The 20,754-nt window shown below is 35.6% G+C and overlaps 1 protein-coding gene across 9 annotated transcripts in view; it reads right to left on the reverse strand.

The window, feature by feature from the left end:
* Window positions 1-20,754, reverse strand: part of KHDRBS2 (KH RNA binding domain containing, signal transduction associated 2) — a 351,333-nt gene that overhangs the window by 12,150 nt on the left and 318,429 nt on the right. For 2 of the 9 annotated variants that reach the window (XM_065056195.1, XM_065056196.1), the window contains one exon: window positions 18,625-19,715. In XM_065056195.1, the coding sequence (XP_064912267.1) occupies window positions 19,618-19,715 (98 nt within the window). In that variant the 3' untranslated portion in view covers window positions 18,625-19,617. Of the gene's footprint in view, window positions 1-1,935; window positions 8,222-17,533; window positions 17,586-18,624; window positions 19,716-20,754 lie in introns of those variants that run through there. The other 7 variants (XR_010471171.1, XR_010471174.1, XR_010471175.1 and 4 more) reach the window with 7 other exon arrangements.

The following is a 20,754-nucleotide window of genomic DNA, read 5'->3' on the forward strand; positions in this document are numbered from 1 at the left end:
AAGGGACAAAAACCTGGTGTCTAAGATTGCTGTTTTTGTTTTTTTTTTTTTTAATGATGTCACATTTCAAGGAAAGCTGTAATTTGAAATGCAACATTTATTGCTACTTTTCAAGGTGAAGCTAAAGAAAATCATTCCATACCTTCTTCAATAGCTTTGATATTAACAAATGCTCATATACTCAAGTGCAAAATTACCATGATAACAAAAGAGAAAGGGTTCTTTTAATTTGCTGTGCTGTTTTGAACGTCCAATGACTTGCAAAACCTGGACGAAAGCCATTGGTTTATTAATTTACCAGAATGCTTTAGAAAAATATCTTTGTTTCTATAGGAGTGGTGAAATTCCGTGATTACTTCAGATGTTAAGAATAAAGAGTGACACCTGTGATGTGCCTTGTATATGATAACAAAAGATACAAAAGTTATTGGACTGTATAATATTCATGACTAACCTGGAGCAGACTTAGAATCCTATGCCACGGGAATAACAGAATGAATGGAAAGCAGTTAATAGGATTAAACCCACTGTACAGACATGTGAAGAATAAAGCTGTAGTTAATGACTCATGATCTCTCTCCCCCCCACTCCCAACAATTCCTTCATTATTCCTTTTTGATCTATGTAATTTGGGTATACACTTGTCATCCAGCAGTACATGATCTTGTTAATGTATTTAAACTTTTCCTTAAAAACTCACATGATGGGAACGTTACTTTTTTTTAAACAGCAATGAAATATATTATACATATATGAAGGAAATGAAAAGTATTATTCTGAAAGCGAAACACAGAGGTCAGTTCAAAATGTGCAACTCGAAACCAGTGCCTGAAGTTTGCACAGGCAGCTAGCAGAGCTGACAACTATGTGGAGTTAATCTAGTAACAATGTGCTAAATTGTCCTATTCTTCTCAGTGACACAAATTCTCAGACTATTCAAATCGCTATCACTTTCTTGGCACTAGTGCAAGGAAGTGCTGATTTTAAACCCAGGACAATTTACTTCAGTAGTATTGCTGTCTACGAGGTGTCATACTGTTTTTTCAGTGTCTTCTGAGCATGATACTACTTGGTGTAAGGAATGATCATACTTCGAGGACTGGTAGTATCTTTAAAAAGCTGAGGTATTTTTCTGGCAATCCTCTTGTTTTGTTACTGTCCAAAATGCACAGGCTCCTTTCTTTCCCAAACCTGGGAATCTGCAATGCATGTGGTTCAATCAAAGGACACCAACTTTGCTTACAAGGATGGAAATGAAGATTGCAGCACAGTATCTTAATGATTTTCTAAGAGAAGGTGGGTTTTGCACTTCAGGAAAATGTTGAAACTCTAAAGGAACTACAGATGTGGAGGTCTATGGCAAGAGTCTTGCATACAGTAAAAGTCTTTCAGTCACTCATATTCCAGTCATTGTCTGGAGACAAATTCAGAAGGGAATGTGTTGAATTTGACTGTAAGTTTGAGAGCAGTCACAGAATAAGGAGGGATGAGCAAGGCCACACTCTGCCCAGACTAATGGTTGGCACTCTGCTCATGGACCTGCCAAATGTAACTATGCAAGGTCTTCTAAAAGCAGGAAGCAGATGTGATAACAAAGGCTACATGCAGGCAGTGTGTCTCAACTTGGGGCTTATGTAAGTGCATATATAAAAAAAATATATAAATATATAAATAAATACATATATATATAACAGAAGCATCTAGTTAAAACCAGCCAGTCATAATTTCTCCTGCTGAACTACGGTGTGTCTTCAGAGATCCTTATTCAATTATTAATGCATCTGCTGCTAATTTCATCATGCAGAGTGTGAATTTGTCTTTCTACATTGAGCTCTAAGGGAAATTCGTAAGAAATATAGAACTTGTCAGCACATGAGAGTCAGACATTACTGCTGTGCTGCAGCCATTTATAATGAAACTAAAATGAACACTTACTTGTTTGGCATTAATTTAATGTCCCACTTAGCTCCTATCAGATGTAAATAGCTGCTTCATCCATTTAAGCATTTCTGTTCATGCACATAATGAAGTACTCTGTACCTGTCAAGTAAGCAGAATTCATAACTGAAGTAAGAAATGGATGAGGAAATTCAATGTTCTTAATATTTAGGCTCTGCAGGGGCAGCATCAGGCTTCTTTATCTGGTCAGGGGTATCCCACTGTGAGTTTGACCATTTTTTCCACTCTGAAGAGACCACAAGAAGACATAACATGCATACATGTTAGTACGCCAAAAACATTTCTAAAAGGAATAGCTGTTCAACTCATGGCACAATTAACAACAGCCCTAGTTGTCAAACACACTCAAACCAAAACAAATTAGCTAACCAACCTTTTGGTATTTTTTTTTCCTGTTCTCTCTTTTAGAAAAAAACACAGTTTAATTTTAAACAGCTTTCTAGTTATGAACATCCTCTCTTAAGGAAATTTTTTATGAGAATGAATGGAGATAATGACAATGACTACCATTAGTCACTGTCATTAGCATAAAACATTAGAAATGACAATATTTATAACAGGCTATCACATGACAAAATATGACTTTCTATCAGTTGGATATGCTTTGGCTACAGCTGGTTGCTATTTTCTAAAGTTAAACTGATAGAAGTCTGGTAATGATATATTTAATAGTATGTTCATCATCAGATCTAATTGTTTTCCACCACAGGGTATGGAGCTTTATGACCTCTATCAACCCAAACCAAACAGCCATACTGCTAAATGGTTGTTCAATTAATGTTTATGGTGCTACTTTTATAACCTAAGTTACAAGACAAATAAACTCCAAGAAGCAATTTAAGAATCTCAGAAGCTTAATGGGATTTCAAACAATACTGAAAATTGCTAAAATACCTATGGGGTCCCACAGTTGAAGATGTGAAACAGAAGACATTAGTCAGAGAATTCTTCCAGGACAACGGTACAACTGCCAAAGGAGGGAAAATCAGACTTTCACGTAGAGAAAGATGGTTGAGCGACTGCAGGTTGATTGCCTTGCAATTGCTGTTCATGGTGGGTTAAAACAGAGAAGACCTGTTCATCCCAAGTCACATAAAGGTCAGACTCTGTTGCTCAAATTGCAAAGTTATTCCCCGGAGTGTGATTTACCCGCAGTAACCTAGATGCTCTCCACCTACTCATAATTCTTTCCCCTATTTAGCAGAGCTCATGCTGATTAAAAGGAAAGAATAGTTCAAAGACAGGTTTCTCTGTTACTGACTTGGTGCATACTAATTTTTGTCTCTTCCTTTTGTACTAAGCCTGTAGAAAGCAGAGTAAAAGTACTGTAAATATGTTTTCACTGCAGAAGTGCCATTGTTCTAAATTATGAAAGTAAATGATTTCTGGCTTGTGCTGTTAATTGTATATAGCAGTATTATATTCATTCAGAGCTTCCCATTTTAATTCAGACACCCTGCTCTTTGGCTTTTAATGATGCATCACAAGCCTGTACTTCTCTGACACCCAGGCAATTAATCATTGAGACTCCTCAGTCCCCCTATGTAGCTGGACACAATTAGACAAGAAAGAACCAGACTTGACGGGTGGTGAAAATTTCTTTCAGGAACTACACATTTTTTCACACCATAAACTCTGCTTGACATTCATCGCTGCAAATATATTTTAATAGAACTGCTGTTACTTTGCCTCTCCTCCCAGCCTCCCAGGAGTGTTTGTAGATCAACGCGACATTCAGAAACAGGCAAAAAAATGCTCTGTGAAGTTTAAAGGCTGTCAAGCCTTCTTGGCAACTTCTCTGCAAGAGCACGGCTGAGAAATGACAAACTTATCACCCGACTGGTTGGTGTTTAAAGCTGACTGCTTTTGATTAGGAACCAATGAACCTTCCATTCTGGAGTTCATTTTGTGTTTCATAAGTACCTCTTCACTGAAAATTATGCAGTTGAACTGATTTGAATTTGATTAGTGTAATGCTACGGTTTTATTATTTATAGTAAATACAGGCATCTTTTACAGTGTTACTGCACATTTAAGAGAATTTCAGGATGGTTACAGAGTTACTTCTATTTCTCATGTATTATTGCTTGACATTTAAAAAAAACCGAATCATAATATATGCATGTGTTGCAGTTACTCATTGTGCATTGCTCCATATGTACTCACATTCAACTTCCTCTCCGCTCCAGTGGGAAGAAAAGGAAGAAAGCTATCCTGCCTACTCAAGGACAAAGTGCTGTGTCCTCAGCAGGTAAGTTGAGCTAGAAGGAAAGTTACTGTGAACTGCAACAGCTAACTTCTTTAATGGAAAATTCCTGTATTAAATTCTGTACTACAGCCTTTGTGATTGATACTTCAACAGCTAGCGCCGTGGAAGAGCAGAGCCACCAGAGGTGCATGCATTAAACGCTGAATTGCTCTTTCAATGTCATACGACTTCATGAGTTGCAATGCGAATGCCCTGGGAAGCTTGATACACTTTTATCTTCTGACAGCCTTTCAATTACATGTCCTTTCACGTCACTATGTAGCTTCCAACAATCTGCACCGTGAACCTCAGTTATAAAAATCCATTTCATGTCTGAAGAACACAACTTCTTTGGTCAGTCAGTTTAGACGTGGAGGGGGAGAAGTGCATTTGACCAGAAACTAATGCTGAGTGGAGTCAGCTGGTCATGTCAATAAAAGCTAAAAATAATATTTGACTTCGAGAGAAAAGAGAGTTCAGGACACAGCCTAAAGGCTAGATTCAGCTCCAGCTAAACATTTATCTCTGTATCAGTGTTAAATGCAGTTCTTGGTTACCCAAACCTACATGCCACAGAGCAGTTACAGATGTAGCTACAGAACTCACCAGTAAGATCTACAATTAACTTGCAGCTTAGCATATTTATTACTAGTATAGACCACAGTGTATCTATTAGCTTCAGGCTGAGTATTCTCCAGCATTTAATTCTACCTACCTTTATAAAAATGTGTATACTTATGCAGTTTATCTTCTTATTTGCTTACCTGTTTTCATAGAACATCACTACATTGCATGAGTACAGCAACATACCCCAGTCATTAGGGTTGCTTTTAGAAAAATAAAGTAGGCTCACTTCAGCTGCAATTCAAGCTACTAGTGAAACAGAAGTCTAATAGGTGCATCTTCAGCACTTCTCTGGCTTTCATTAATACCAGCTGTCTGTCATAAAATCTGTAATATATTAATTTCTTCAGTATCTGTATAAAGATGCAAAACAAGAAGTTCAAAAAAGGTGTTTTGGGTGAGGATATTTAGATCTTGTGTGCCAGTGATGACTCCTGATTTTTGAGAACCTGAGGTTGAGGCTGGTGAAAGCTACAGGCTTTCAACACTTCTGACAACAAAAGTATGTCTTCAGTGCTCAAATAGAGACGGAAGTTTCTAACCTATCTCATGAAAAATGTTAAGAGTTATCAAAAATAAGTGCCTTCTGCTAAGCAAATCCCATTTGTTTAATAAACAAGCATCTCAATGGCAAAGCCACCAGGGCAAAGAATTAGCAAAGGTTAGAGAGGTACAGAAAATCCACTTCTGGGAAAATCCATAGGCAAGTTTCCATGAGGTAAACGCTGCGCATGGGGAGCTCAAAGTGAAGGCCTTGAATGTTGTGTTCTACCACAGCAAAGCTCTTGTGGATCAGGCTGTGCTTCTCCATGGCCACTTTTCAACCTCACAGAACAGACTGACCTCAGACTTCAAGGACAAACCTATGTGTCAAGCCTTCTGCTTCCGCAGCTCTAGACAATTTAACTGATGACATGACACACACAATCTGTAGCTTTTAATGTAAGTAGCTGCCATAACTGAAATTTAAAATTCTGTTCCTTAAAAGTTTAATTATTAAGGTTGGGAATAATTTTACGTAACCTCAATTATCTAAAAGCTCATCCCACTTGTTTTTGACACCTACCTGGAAAGGGGCTAAACTGCCCTTTGGATCTGAATTGAGTATATATGTACATATATATTGATATTTCTGAAAAAACAAGATCATCAGAAAATGCAAAGTCATGAAAGCAGATGAAATTTGCTATTTTACTATGAAGTTCTGTCTTGCTTATGATGAGAAAAAAATCAGACTCCCCTTTCTTCCCCTACAGGTTTCTGTTCACCTTCTGGAAATATAGGTAGGCTCCTCCACCCTGCTGAAACACTTCTTCACTTATTAAAACCTGAAGTTATCAAGCCAAAAGGAATCCCTACTCTGAGTTTTCAAGAACACTAAGTCATTTTCTTTAGGCAAAGAGTGAAAATCCAACTTTTAAGCCATTTGGGGAAATGTAGTCCAATGGTTAAGAGATTGGGCTATAAGTATTTTGGTTCTGATGAATAGCATTCTGTGTGATACAGAACTAACAGCTTCCCCCTTCTCCTTCCATTTGCTATGTGCAAAGCACAAATAATAATAGAGGCATCAATCTTCTTATTCTACATTGCTATACCGTGAAAAATATTTCTAAGAGCCCTGCATTACTATCTACAAAATGTTATCACACTTAACTACAATCTAAGTAAACTCTTAAGAAAGCTGCATATTTTCACCAATTCCTTTATCTCACTCACAGCCTGCTTAAAACTGGCGTGTGAGTACTGTGACCTGGTGTTTATTTCCAGCTTCAGCTAGGAGAAGGAATCTTGAGAAATACACTGATTTTTTCTTCTCAAGTCTAGGGATGTGTTAGGTTTGAATAGCTTTTGGCCACATTTCTTCAGCTCTTTCTCTGCAGAGAAATATCTAAATCTATAGCAAGGCATAGTTCAATATTTTTATCGCAGAGAGCAAATCCAAAAATAGCATGGGTAAAAAAGGCTCATTATTTTCAAAACGTGATCACAAGGAATGGAGTCCCATAAAAGGACTTCATGCTGTTCTGCAGTGCAGGAGACTAAATTTCAGGTCTGTTTTCTGTTGCACAGTCAGAAGGAGCGAGGGAAGGACCGTGGCTGCACCAGAAGGATGGGAAGTGACGGCACGTACAGAAATGAGGTGGGTATTTCTGCTGCCACTGCTCATCACCTGCCAGAGCAGCCGCAGAATAGCCACACATCAGCTATTGCTACTACTTCTGCTTGTTACCTGAAACCTTCTGGACATTGCTGGATACCATCAACAAAGACTGAAAAAGGTCTTTTGTTTCACATGCTGTTTGCTGAATAAACAAGTTCATTTCTAAAAAATAAATGCAAAAATTGTATTTTTATATGACATATGGCTAAAAATAAACTCATTACAGAAAAATACAACTTCCAAAGGAGTAGTTTGGATATTTAGGAAATGTTAGCTTTATAATTTCCAATATAATTAGATTATGTTCTTTAGTATATACAAGAAGAAAGAGCCTTTAATTACTGTACCCTTTGCTACCCTTCTCTCCACAGGACATAATTATTTCTGGATATGAGAAATAATTAATTATTTGTATCTGTCTTAAACACTAGTGTTCTGACTCCTTTTTGTCTACCGTTTTCCATCCAAATGTCTGCAGCTGTACATTTATTTACTTTCTTACTGGTTTTCATTGTCCATAGTTTGTAGCAAAAATGCTAAAGTAACTGAACCTTATAAACATTATTAAGTATATGTTCACAACAGCTCATGAAATTACCAAGATTCTTCTAGATGAACAAGTGGAAAACAGAGCAAAACCCAAGAATCTGCAAAATTTGCTTTTTAACATGACCATCTTAATGAGTTACCTCACCCCAAGGTGAGATAATTTCTCCAAATATTTGGCTGTATTATACATGCTGTATAGTACAATTTTTTGTTACTTCTGTGACACAGATGATTAAATATTGTATTTCTTTACCATAAAAAGAGAGCACAAGAACGTAGATACATTATGAAATTATCCTGCCTCAAAGTAACACGAATCATAAGTATCTGTGTATGAGCTCTCACCTGATAGCAAGCATAGGGTGAACTAGTTTAAAATAATCCTGGTTTTTGCAGAATGAGGTAAGCTGAATTGAATGTCTCACATCTGGCATTAACTAGAAAGATATAGATAAAGCCACAGCTCACCTGACAGACTGGAAGATCACCGTAATTCTGAGTGCTGCCATGTCCTAAGGATGGCGATAATGGCAGGTCCAGAACACAGGGCTGTGGAGATTCCCAACCTGAGGCTCAGTCCTTCAGATCCCACTGATTTATTGCAAATGATGTTGAACACTCTCAGTTCCCTGAACACCGTTGAAAAGGTACAGTACTTCCCTAAGGGCTGCAAAAATCTGAAAATCAAGACAAAGTTGGGCAGACATTCACTGAAGAACACAAAATTAGCTGTCACGTTAATATTTTAGCTTAAATTACTTATGTAGATTCGTACAGCATCTCTGTGACACAGGGTTAGTGTGGATGACAGAAAACTCTTAGAAGACACTACCTTCCAAACTCTGCAAGCCATGAGATAACGCAGTTAAAAAGAATAACATAACAGTTCTGACATATTCCTGTGCCCTTCAAGAAACACAAGTAGAACAGAAGAGCATGTGATCATCTGCTAAGGGTCTCTAAAGCAATGAACGTGCACAACAGAGCAAAAATGGGGAAAGGGAATGAGCTAAATACTGCCAGTTCTAGTTTTGAATTTTTTTTTAATTTTTGAACTATTTTTGGTAAAGTTACTGTGTGGAACTTCAGCGATACCAGTTTAGCTGAACTTTCTCATTTAACTTCTTACTTTTTAAAATGCTACAAATATATGGAGTCTTGCCTTTAGCACCTCTTCCCCACCTGCAATCATCTACTTGAGACGACAGCTCTTGGTCCATGCACAGTAGAATGAGTATGCTTTTATCAATGCAATAAAAAAGGAGGTTTGTGGCAGTGAATTTTATGAAGCATCACACTCTTTGTGCAGACAATACAGCAGAGTAATTATATTCAGCCTGAGCAAATTATTTCTGAGTGCTGGTATGGATGAGAATGGGAACTTGTGAGAACAGGTTGGGTTGGAGTTGTGTTTTATTTCTTGATGATATTAACATAATCGGTCTATGAGAGACTAATTAAAATCCATCCTTATTCAAATCAATAGATCAGGAGATAATTTGAAGATTTAGGCTGACAAGGGAGGTTTTTTTTGAACACATTAGTTACTTAGTCTCTTCAACCAACTAACGGTAGAGAAGGTACATCCAGTATTTCAGAGTACCTGAGTTAGGTATTCTGAATTATTTTCTACAAGTAAAGACTACTCTACTGAATGTATAAATACCTCAGGTACCTATATTGGCAACAGCTGGGTATTTGAAGCTATGTGATGAATGTGCTCAATTTCCACAAATGCCACACTAAGGTAACTTCACATTTTGTAAATGACTGAAATCTTATATTTTTCTGAACTGTTTGGTGTTTTGGCCAAAATCTTTGGATTGAGCAGATACCTACCGTGGAAAATTGAATTTGAAGCGGACAAAGTTACATTTATAGAAAGTACTGGTGATCTTAATGGTGGATAGTCTGACCAGCCCTGTCAATAGCACATTTCCAAAATAAATTACACAAATGGAGGCATGACAGACTAAAGTTGTATAGCATATTTTGGGGTTCTGTATTTATCTGTGAGAACTGTGAATGAGAATGAACGTGAATCCAAATAAATCTAGATAAAGAATCTGGTATAAAAATGATTTGATATTAAAAATACAAAACTGTTTTCTAGATCCTTAAATATATTTTTGCTTGACTATGTATTGCAAAGCCTAGTGTCATATTTCCATTACTCTGGCTAAGTGGAGTCCAAAGTAGAAGAAAACAAACAAACAAAACCCAAACAACTCTGAGTCTACAATTTGCCCTCAAAAGCTCTAAAATAGAAATTCTGTTATTTCTAGAATTGTCAGTACTATAAAGACCATTAATATGTAGATTTTTAGGGTCCAAGTCTATTGTGCTAGGTGCTGTGGGGAAGGCATTGAGCATTAGCAGGATTCTCAAGCCTTTCTCAGTGTTTAAAGATATATTTCTTGTTCATCAAAGATACACAGCATGAGAAACTTACCATGGCAACAGGTGTTGAAGATATAGAAAAATACAGCTATAATGGTAATAGAAAAAGATAATAATAACAGTTTTCTTCAGTGTGAATTTTGCATATGTATGTATGCTTACTACATGCATAGTTTGGTATAACTGCTTCATACAGTTGCCTAGAAAAGCCCAGCAGGCTTCAAGTGATGTCAGTATATCTGCACTGTGGATAAGAGAGTGCAGTTCTCAAATCACAGCTCTGAATACATCCTTGGTTTCATTTCCTGATGCATCTTCTCACCCCCACCTGCTGTTTTGCTAATTGCACTTTATTACATCTCCTTGACCTGCTGAGTGACCTTCGACAAATCATTCAGCTTCACTGTTTTTATAATTCTGCAGCACAAGGCAGAGGTTGAAATACGTGCTTCCTTCAGTGAGCATGTTGAGTTCTATGCAGATTTTTTGTTTAAGTTCTGTAGGTGCTACTCAAACTTTATAAGAGCTTTGCAGTATTCTTGGTGTTATAATAACAGATAGGTGTCTTCCTTTCTTTTGAATGAGCACTGTATTCAAGTACTTTCAACTAAGTATTTTTCTTGCACATGGGAAAATTAGTTTTGATGATATAAAAAGTAGAATCTTCATACTGGTGGTGTAACTGACGTACTCTTCCTGGGTCAAGGTTATTTCACATGGCCTGCTAAGCAGAACTTTGACTGGAATGACACAATCCAGTTCTAAACAGATACGTATTCTGTTTGAATTCAATTGTAAAAATGACTGCAGATTAATTTTTTAATTTCATACTCCCTTTTCGTTCCTTAATGTCAGCATGGACTTTTAGTGAATGCAACTTGAATAAGACCTGCAGCACTGAATTCTCCATCAAAATGCTAATTTGCTTAACTGGAATCCAACATAATAGAGCACTCCTGTCAGTTGTTTGTATCCTTACATGGTGGATTCTAATATAAATATTAAAAAGATATGTAATAATATACACAGAATAAGAACCCTATGCACTTTAAATACTCTGAGAATACTAAGCTGAAGTCTTGTATTATCAAAGAATAGTAGCATTTTGTCTGAATGAGAGTCTCCTTGATTACCTTTTCAGCTAAACTAGGCACAGGAACAAGTATGTTCTTCTGGGAAGAAGATGAAAAACAAAAAAGAAAAACAAAACAAAACAGAAAAGAAAAAGAAAAAGAAAAAGAAAAAGAAAAAGAGAAAGCAAAAGCAAAAGCAAAAGCAAAAGCAAAAGAAGAAGAAGAAGAAGAAGAAAAAGAAGAAGAAAAAGAAGAAGAAAAAGAAAAAGAAAAAGAAAAAGAAAAAGAAAAAGAAAAAGAAAAAGAAAAAGAAAAAGAAAAAGAAAAAGAAAAAGAAAAAGAAAAAGAAAAAGAAAAAGAAAAAGAGAAAGAAAAAGAAAAAGAAGCTGCATGGGTAAGACCTTTCCACTGAATTTTGCCAGTGGTTGTACAGGTTTGTTATAACATTCAAAAAAAATATAATGGGTTGTGTATGTAGACATTTTGTTCTGTTTACGGTGCAGAAATAAAGAAAGCACCTGCAAGTCATAAGTGAGCAGCTCAGCAGTTTGCACCCCTGACTTGTTAGTGGTAACACAGTGTGAAGGTCCTGTAATGCCAGGGCATATAACAAAGGTAATCACTGTTTTCCAGTGAGTGAGCCATCTGTCATCAGCTAATGCATCCAGCATGGCAAGAATAGTGCCAGACAGGACATAAGCAGGTACTCTCACACTTTGTAACAACACTGTATTATAAGAACCTATACATCAATGAAATCAATAGAGTACAGCAGCAATACAAAGAAACAAGAATCATTCTCTTCAGAATTATTTCTGCCCTTATCAAGGCACTGAAGCATTTCCACTATCCTTCTTATACACCCAAAACTTGCTGAGAGATACCAGAAAGTTTTGTTCATTTCTATACAGCACCTTGAAAAATTATTTGGGCATACACTGGATTTACAAATCGACTACACAGCCTTTCTTTTTTTTTTTTTTCATTTATTTTTCTTTTTAATATGTGAATGATGACCTGTACCATTACAGCAAGGGTGTGATCTTCCTCCAAAAAGCCTTTCTTCTGACTTACATATCTGAAATATGAAAGCTTGAAATTGCTTTCTCAATAACTCTTGCTATTCTCTGGTACAGCATCCTAAATTTCAAAGTTAATTAAACTATTTTAGGAAAGGAGGCATTTATGTATTTTGATAAGCACTAAACACGGTCTTTTATTAGGATTTATATAAGGAAAGCAAACCTTTAAAACAGTGATGTGTCTAGTAGAAGTTTATAAACCTGCATTTCTTATTGTTAAGCTGACAGAGATTGCTTCTGTTTGAGAATGAAAAATTTGTTCCAGATATGCATGATTTAGAAACATATTTCAACAACTTAAACAACAACTTCAACAACTTTCTGCTGAGTGATAGTACAAATTATTTTGTCAATCGGAGATCATGAAAGGACAAAAAAATCTTTCCTGTACTTATACTGGGAGTCGCAGCCCATCTTTAGATTCCACTGTTTCAGAAAATAAATACTGTAAACAGCATCTCTTCACTAAAAGGTATCAGCATGTTAATGAGGAAAGCTCATTATTTGTCTAATAACTAGGTAGACCAGCAAATCTTTCAGTGGGAGTAATTTTCTTTAATGTCTCCAAATGAATGTTAGCATCTAACCTACAGGACCAGAAACAAAACCAACTGGAGAAAAAAGAAATGCTTAATGATTTCAAAGGTGTCAGTCAGGTCCCAATAACCAAACAAAATGACTAGAAAAATGTAATTAGCTAACAACAGGGTGGAAGATGGTGATCATCTCTGAAGCCAGTCGGCCTGAGAAGGTTACCTTTGTGCCTTTTCTGTCTCCATAAACCAATATAGTGAAATAGATAACATGACACTTTTTTTGGTAACTCTTGGGTTCTAATAACTGACGGAGGTCACAGGGTGCATATTTTTCAGGTCTAAAAACTTCAGAAGACATTAGACTTGTTTTTCTGTTTAGTATTCATATATCTTTCAGCTTTTCCTGTGATTTTACTTATTAATTAGGACTATTTTGTACTTCGGTTAATCTGTTGACAACAGAAGATGACTTGAAATAGTAATGAATATGATCTTAATTATTTTGACGTCTTTAATTACAGGCAGCCTTTTCAATCTCTGGAAACTAAGATTTATTTATTTTTTTTTTGTAAAACCTTTTAATCTCTTAGTAAAATTATTATTATTTTTATTCCTACCTTGATAAAATGCATCTACAAATGAACTTTGACCTCCTGAACCCTCAAAATACATACATTCTGATATAGGGATAAGTGGGTTCTTTGTCACATAAAATGTATTTATAACCTATGATTCTGACTGTTTGAATATTTTTCCCAAACTACTTCATCTTGGAATCTTGAGCCATTTACTGAAGTTCTACAGCATTATAAAAGAATTGAAGTAATACTTATGAAAAAATAAAACCAAACAAAAAACAAACCTCCCCAAACACACCACAATGAATTCCTTTAATATCTTTGCTATAAAGTTGTTAATAAATAGATTCTGTAGGGAGATTATAATTTTGTTTATATTTGGTATTTGTTTCACAATATTACAGGAAAACAATTTTTCTGTCTAATTTTGTAGCTGCTTAGGAAATTCAGGTAGAGTTTTCCATTTATCTTTTCATTTTAGGTAGTACTTTTTCATAAAAGAAGGGAAATGTACCAGTAAACTTTACAGAGTGTGAAGTATCTCTAAGTAGGTTGTATAGAGAACATTAATACCCCATTTCATCTTTAAACTATCTTAACTTGCTTCTGCAAGTCAATATAACACAATACAGAAAACTTTATAGGACTTCCCTTCCTTAATGGATCATATTCCTCTTTCAGATGTTAACAAAAACTTATTCTCTCTGATGTTTAGCTTGGTCTATGACTCTCCTTCAACACCATTTAAAATTTTGTAACTGCATTATTTGACTCTTGCAAAATGTTGGACTTCTTAAAAAGACAGTACACAAAACAACACCCCTACTGTTAAACATGAAGGAAATACATCACTAGTCTAGAAGAAACTGGTTTTTATTTGAACACAATACATTGCTTGCTTGTTCTTGATTTTAACGTCCAGGTATTAATCCTGGGTGATATTTCATAAGGATTACCATAAATCCATATTATCATGACAAAATGTTAAGCCTTTTAACTGTCGGAGTCATACATGTTCATTATCCTGATTCTAATGGTAACTTGGTTGCTTTACTAAATTCTACATCCTCAGCTCAGTGCCTCAGTCCTGGCTGTGGTCTGGCAGCGATAGGAGACACAGACTCTTCCAGCCTGCCATGCTTAGGGACAGGTGTTCACATCCCATCCTTCATAGCCACCACAGACACAGTGACCTAGTTTGCATGCACTCACTCAGTTCCACTAACATTGATGTTACTGAGTTTAAAAGTCAACACATGTTCAAGTATAATGGAAGGTAATTATTACTGGGTTATGGACTGAATGGGGTATGTGCAGTACGGAGTATCTCCTAGCTTTATGGCTGCAGCTCTGTTATTGTGAATGGAGGCTGAGGCGCTCATTGAGCTAGAAAAACATTGTCAATAGCCTTTGAGGTGAGGTCGGGTATACTGTACTTCCTAAGGTTCTTCATTTATTCATATGAAGATTTAAGATCACCTTGTTCAAACAGTGTAAGATAAGTTGTATAGGAAAGACATAGTTACATGGTGCTACTTCTTTTGCTGATAAAGGTTATTACTCTAAGGCTATTTTTTTCAGTTAGAATTACTCTTGAATACATACAACAACTCTGCTAGACAAAACAGTCCAGCAGTGCAATTTTTCCTCATTCTGTTCCTTTTCCTTGAGCTTGTCCCTGGTGGTGCAGCTCCATGGGTCCTGCTCCAGCAGGTGACAATGCACCTGACCCACTGGCACTTCCTTCCTACTCTGTCTCTAGATGGGCTTGAAAATTGCTCCCTCCTCATAGACTGAATTTCCAGCAAGTGAAACAGAATCAGGATGACATACGTAGCTACAGATTCCATCACTTGTGCCATCCATGCCCCTATCCAATCCCCACTTCAACAATGTGAACTGTCAAATGTTGCATAACCCACTTCCAGAAATCTTCACTTTCAAAACTGGCTCATTGATTCTATTAACAACAAATACTTTTTTGGAATGGGCACTGTTTGCATTTATAATGCAATAGCCTACCTACTTAGGGTAATGAGGGTTTTGAAGCAGGAGTGCATATATTAGCTACTATCTCACGAAAGCAAAGAATGTCTCAAAAGTAGACAGCTCCACTTTTAAAAGAAAACAATGAAAAGAATATTTATCTTGATGCTGCAGAGGTACAATCAAGAATATTTTAGTGCAATTCTCTAAAATAATATATTTTGCTCTTTTAGGTACTGAAAATTATAATGCACTGCTTTCTTTTAAAGATCAAACTGTTGTATATAGGAGGTCAACCTGAACAAAAAAAAAATCTTAGAAATCTTTTAATAGAAATTTTGCTTTTTCAGCTTGGCTTCTCTTTTTCAGTGTTTCTTACTCACTGTTTTGATATTTTATACTAGCTTTTCTTCCTGTTGCAAACAAAACTACATGGTATGTGAATTAATTCAAACTGGAATTACCTGTAGCAGAAGTGAAATTCTGTGTGTTCTGATGATGCCTGTAAGTTTTCAGGACCTCAGAATTACAGCTGACCTGACTGGTGGATGTGTGGAATACATCCCAGCTTTTCATGGAAGGCCTAAGATGACTGCTAATTAGAACAACCAGACCTTTGTGTCACTCTTTCACAAACTAAGGAGGTGGATTTTTTTATTAGGATATAGCTGATTAATTGTAAGACTTCTTCAGAAACTGATGTGAAATATACTTTGTAGTTAGCAAAGAACAGCACATGCAGTCATGGGTAATTTTTCATACTAATTTCCTGAAAATCAGTAGGACAAATATTTGCATAAACACTTGCTTGCACTGACTTATTAACCTACTTTTTCTAAATAATTATTTCATAAGAATATTTCACAATGCATCACTTTCATGACATATTCTTCATTTTTTTTAATCTACACATTCAATAGCTGTAGAGTAGACTTTAAGACAATAATATTAAAGGACACTGCCCTGCTATAAAGCTGTATTTATTGGAGTCCATCCTCAAGGCGTTCACACTAGTTACCCTCACATAAAAATCTGATGCACAAGTGAGAAATTAATTTTATGTACTTTGTCCTGGATCTGACTTATATCAGGTATGACCTGCTCACAGTTTTGTGTGATTAATCACTTTAGGCAGACATACGAGCATTTCCTGAAATACTTATATGGTAAAATCTATAATGTATAATAATCTATAATCACAGTTATACCAGTATGGAACTGTATTTATACCAGTGGTGTGAGTTTTTCTTGTTTGTATAGATATACCATTTACTGACTGAAGCACATTTGTGTAAGTATTTGCAAGGTGGAGAGATGAAAGCTTTTCACTATAGTGGTACACTCACATTGATGTGACTAATATGCAGACTCATCTTAATGCCGTGTTAGATCCCTTTGGCCTGTAGGGTGGTGGTAGCACATAAATCAAACCAATTTATAAAGATCTTGAGGCAACCCTTTGGAAAGGAAAATTAAGCACTTTATATCTTGTTATACCACACAATTTGTGGTTTGTAAGTAACTGTTGGATACACCAATAGCTGGAAAATGTTAAATCAGCCTGATCAGAATCATGGGAAAAGATGCCAGCATAATAAATGTGCCTGGGACTGTGTCTTTGTTGCACAACATCATCATTTTGGTTTATTAACTGTTATTCAGTTTAATAATCAGGACAGAGAAAAAGATTTTGTGCTTTTTTTATTGTGATCAGGTTGACACTTCTGAGCGAGTAGACGAAGTTGTATCTGAGCTGAACCTTTTTTTTGTTTGTTTCCAGTAATGATATTTGACATCAATAAAAAAACCTCCTATATAACCTGAAGTCTATATAAGAACATTGTCCAAGATACACCCTTATGTTTAAATGTATTTCACAGAGAAATATAGAAAGTTATTCCTTGATCCATGCCATTGAATGGTAATATCATTAATGTCTCTGCCATTTTAAAGCATAAAAAGCACAAGTAAGCCAGTACTGTATTTTTCTATGTCATGTGGCTAGTTTCCTTCCAAAATGTAGACATACTTTTAATAAGCACCAACTCTTGTTTTTAGCAGGAGCAGTTATAAAGTATATCATCTTAATATTTACTATTAAAAGGCTAGATGACAAGACTTCTCTTATTTAAATGAAGGGTACCATATAAAAGCAAATGTTTTGACTGCCATTATACCATAATCACTATCCTGCTATGCAAAGAAACATTGCTGCAAAGAATTATTTATTTTAAAACTCTAGCTGAATATGTTTCTGTGTGTTAGCCAAAGAAACCACAAAAGTACAGATAAAATAAGAAATAGGAAAACCCCCTGAGATGCGGCAGAGCTTACCTGACCACTCCTCAGCAGATCTGCTGCTTTGCTGTCCAGTGCCTGAGAGTCCCTGAAATAGGGAGACAGAATAAACTCAATGTAACCATCATGTAGCCTACTCAATTCATTTAACACTTCAAATGACAAAACATACGCTTAATGAACTATTAAAAAAGAGTTAGCATGCAACTCCAGCTGCAAGAGATTTTGTTCACAAACTGAACAGCAACAGGCCTGTACTTTAGTCTCATCAAAAAAGTAAACCAATCACATTGACAAAAAGCCACTGTAAACAAAAACACTGTACTGTATCTAAAGGATTAACAGTTTTGGCATCCCTCCTATCAAGTCTTCTGTGGTTTTGTTTTGTTTTGTTTTCATCAAAATTTAGGTTATATATTTGTTGTTAGCAAGAGTTGCATTACTATTATTGTTAATTTTAGTTCTGTTTATTACCTTGAGGGTTATATATTGTAGCATAATTTTGTTGTCACTAGTTAATGTTAATTAGCTGTTTTAATAGCCTATATACCTATTTGTTATCTTTTGGTAGGTTTACTTTTTTAACTATCAGTAACTTAATAACTGAGAATATTTAACATTACTGTTGCATATTCAAAATTACAGAGTTACTATTAGTGTTACCTGTTTAACGTTTAGTCATCCTTTGAGTCCTGCGACATATTTCCTTAATAATCATCAGCCATCAAGTCTGATAGTCTCAAAAGAAATATCAGCCCTCTAAACTGCCTTCAAGGGCGGTGATATTTAGCACTGAAAATTACAAATAAAGTTTTTGAAGTTGAATACCAACAACTGGGCAGTGACACTGATGATTTGTTTATCAAGACAAATTGTTATATACTACGAAAAATGCAGCCAACGCACTCTTCTGAGTGAAAACAAATAGGTGAATCTATGCAATGCTTACATGTTGAATGGGATATTTAATGTGCGGGGAAACTCAAAGGTTGAAGAACTAGCATTTAGACAGTCTAACAGTGGTAAGTGGTAATCTTACCTCTTTAAACTCCATTACATTCTCACGAGAGACATGCTAATACAAACAAGTCAATCAGAGTTTGTGTTTAGCAAGATCAAGCTTAGAGGATAGTTTAAAATCCATTTATTGTTCTAAAGCATTTTTTTCCATTAACATGTTATACATTAGTGGATACTAACCATGATTCATGAAACAGTTTAGTTTGTTAACTTTTAAATTATTTAACAACCAGAAGTTATTAATACAACTTTTAAAGTCTTACACAAAAAATCTTAAAACAGGCTTGGGTTCATTTTTGTAATTTTTATATAAAAAACATTTTAGGCATCTCTTGAAAAAGAAATAAAGCAGGCATTTAAAGCTAGAAAACAAGTAATTCCAAATTTAGTTTGTTACAAAAGGTTTCAGCTTTATTGACAAATTATGGCAAACATATTTGACAAAATTATGGTTTCCTATTTAGAGAAGCTTACACATGGAACTTTATGTGATTTTTTTAACAAATACAGGTTAAAACACTGAACAAATTCAGTTAGCTACATACATACAGTAGCTGCTTGTTTTCAACCCCATTAAAACAGCATTTAAAATTAAATTTACAAACTTAATATCGAACATCTTAATCTAAACTAACATATATTAAAAAAGACAGGTTAAAACATCTTATCTACAGCTTGATTATTGTCTGGTTAAAAAAAAAAAAGGAAAAAAGAATCATATTACAGTCTTTCAGCAACCCTAAACAAAAACTCAGCCTTAGCTAGTATGTAGAGAGACTCAAGATCTGTAACAGTGTCATGCTTTTTAAGTTACACACAGCAATGAATACAACCAACAGAACATCATCTTTGAATGGTTTATAGACAACGCTTGCCAAAGGATTTTGTCTGTTTGTTTTTTTTTAAGTCCGTGTTATAAAATAATACTAATGCCAATGTCACTCCATTGTTATAGGAAATACAAGTAGTACATAGGATAATAATGAGCAGTGATCCCTAGGATAGAAAAGAAATGGACTATTACTTGTCTTGTTGCTGTTTATGTGGAGACCACAGGCTACTAATTGTCTTTGAGATGAGGTCACAGATGAGGAGGACCTTCAATATCTACCATAGGGGTGTTCCCTGTAACCCCCTCTGGCTGACCTTGGAGGTGGTGCCTTTAGGCTGGAACGGGTTGTGGCCCATTCTTCTTGTGCTAAAAACAGAAGAGAAAAACATGTTTTGTAAATATCTAAACTTGAAAGAGCAAAGTGATGCCACTGCTAATGGCTGTCAAAATTCCTTGGGGTTTTGGCTGAAAGCTTTACAAAAATAAAAAGAGGATGCTGTCACGATCCATTTCTTTATCCTCCCACAAGAACTTCAGGAAAACTAACCCTCTACTTCTCTCCACAGGCAACCCGTCTACATCAGGATGAAAAAAAGCCCAACTTATTCCTTCACTTTCAGAAGAGAAAGAATACCTAGTGTTGTGGCAGTACAATCAGCTCTGGAAAATTCATTGCAGTAGTCTGTCAAATCAGAATTTATTTGATGTTTTGAGCTTCTAGCATTTAAGCTAAAGGACCAATGTGAATAACATTTAATGCAGTTGGTATGTTAATAAGATGAGGAATTCAATCATGAAAAGATAATAGAAATACAATTGATTTTTTACTTCCATTTGAGACCTAAACAAAGAAATAACGGAAGAAGAATAATGTGTAGAAATGAAGGTACTACATTAAGCAAATAGTTTTGCCAACTAGTTTTTAGTATGCGCTATCTTTAGAATTCTTTTTCAAACTTACGTGAACGAAATATGCCTGGGAAGAATAAGTTAAAAACTGTAAGGCTTTTACAAAGCCTCTGCAAAGCTGCTTTTTTTCCCCCCTCTGTTTTGTTTTGGTTTTGTGTTTTGTTTTGTTTGTTTGTTTGTTTCCCCACAAACAAGGTGTTTCTGGAAGTTAAGCCTTCCAAAGGAGCAACCTAAAGTTGTGGTCCAGCACTGAACTCTCTCTTAAATCACCTAGTGGTTTGTCAAATGATTTATGGTTTTGTCTCCCACTGACTTCAGCTGATCATACACACAGTCATCAAGATGGAAATGCAGAAACTGCAGCATGTCATCTGTCTTGTATCTCAGCACAGTGCAATGTTACTCCTATTACAAGAATCATGGAACACATCTGACATATACATGTTCACCAGAAAACTTAAAAACCTCTACACTCATAGCTTTGGTTACACTTAAG

Source organism: Columba livia, chromosome 3 (genome assembly GCF_036013475.1).
Source record: "Columba livia isolate bColLiv1 breed racing homer chromosome 3, bColLiv1.pat.W.v2, whole genome shotgun sequence".
NCBI classification, from domain to species: domain Eukaryota; kingdom Metazoa; phylum Chordata; class Aves; order Columbiformes; family Columbidae; genus Columba; species Columba livia.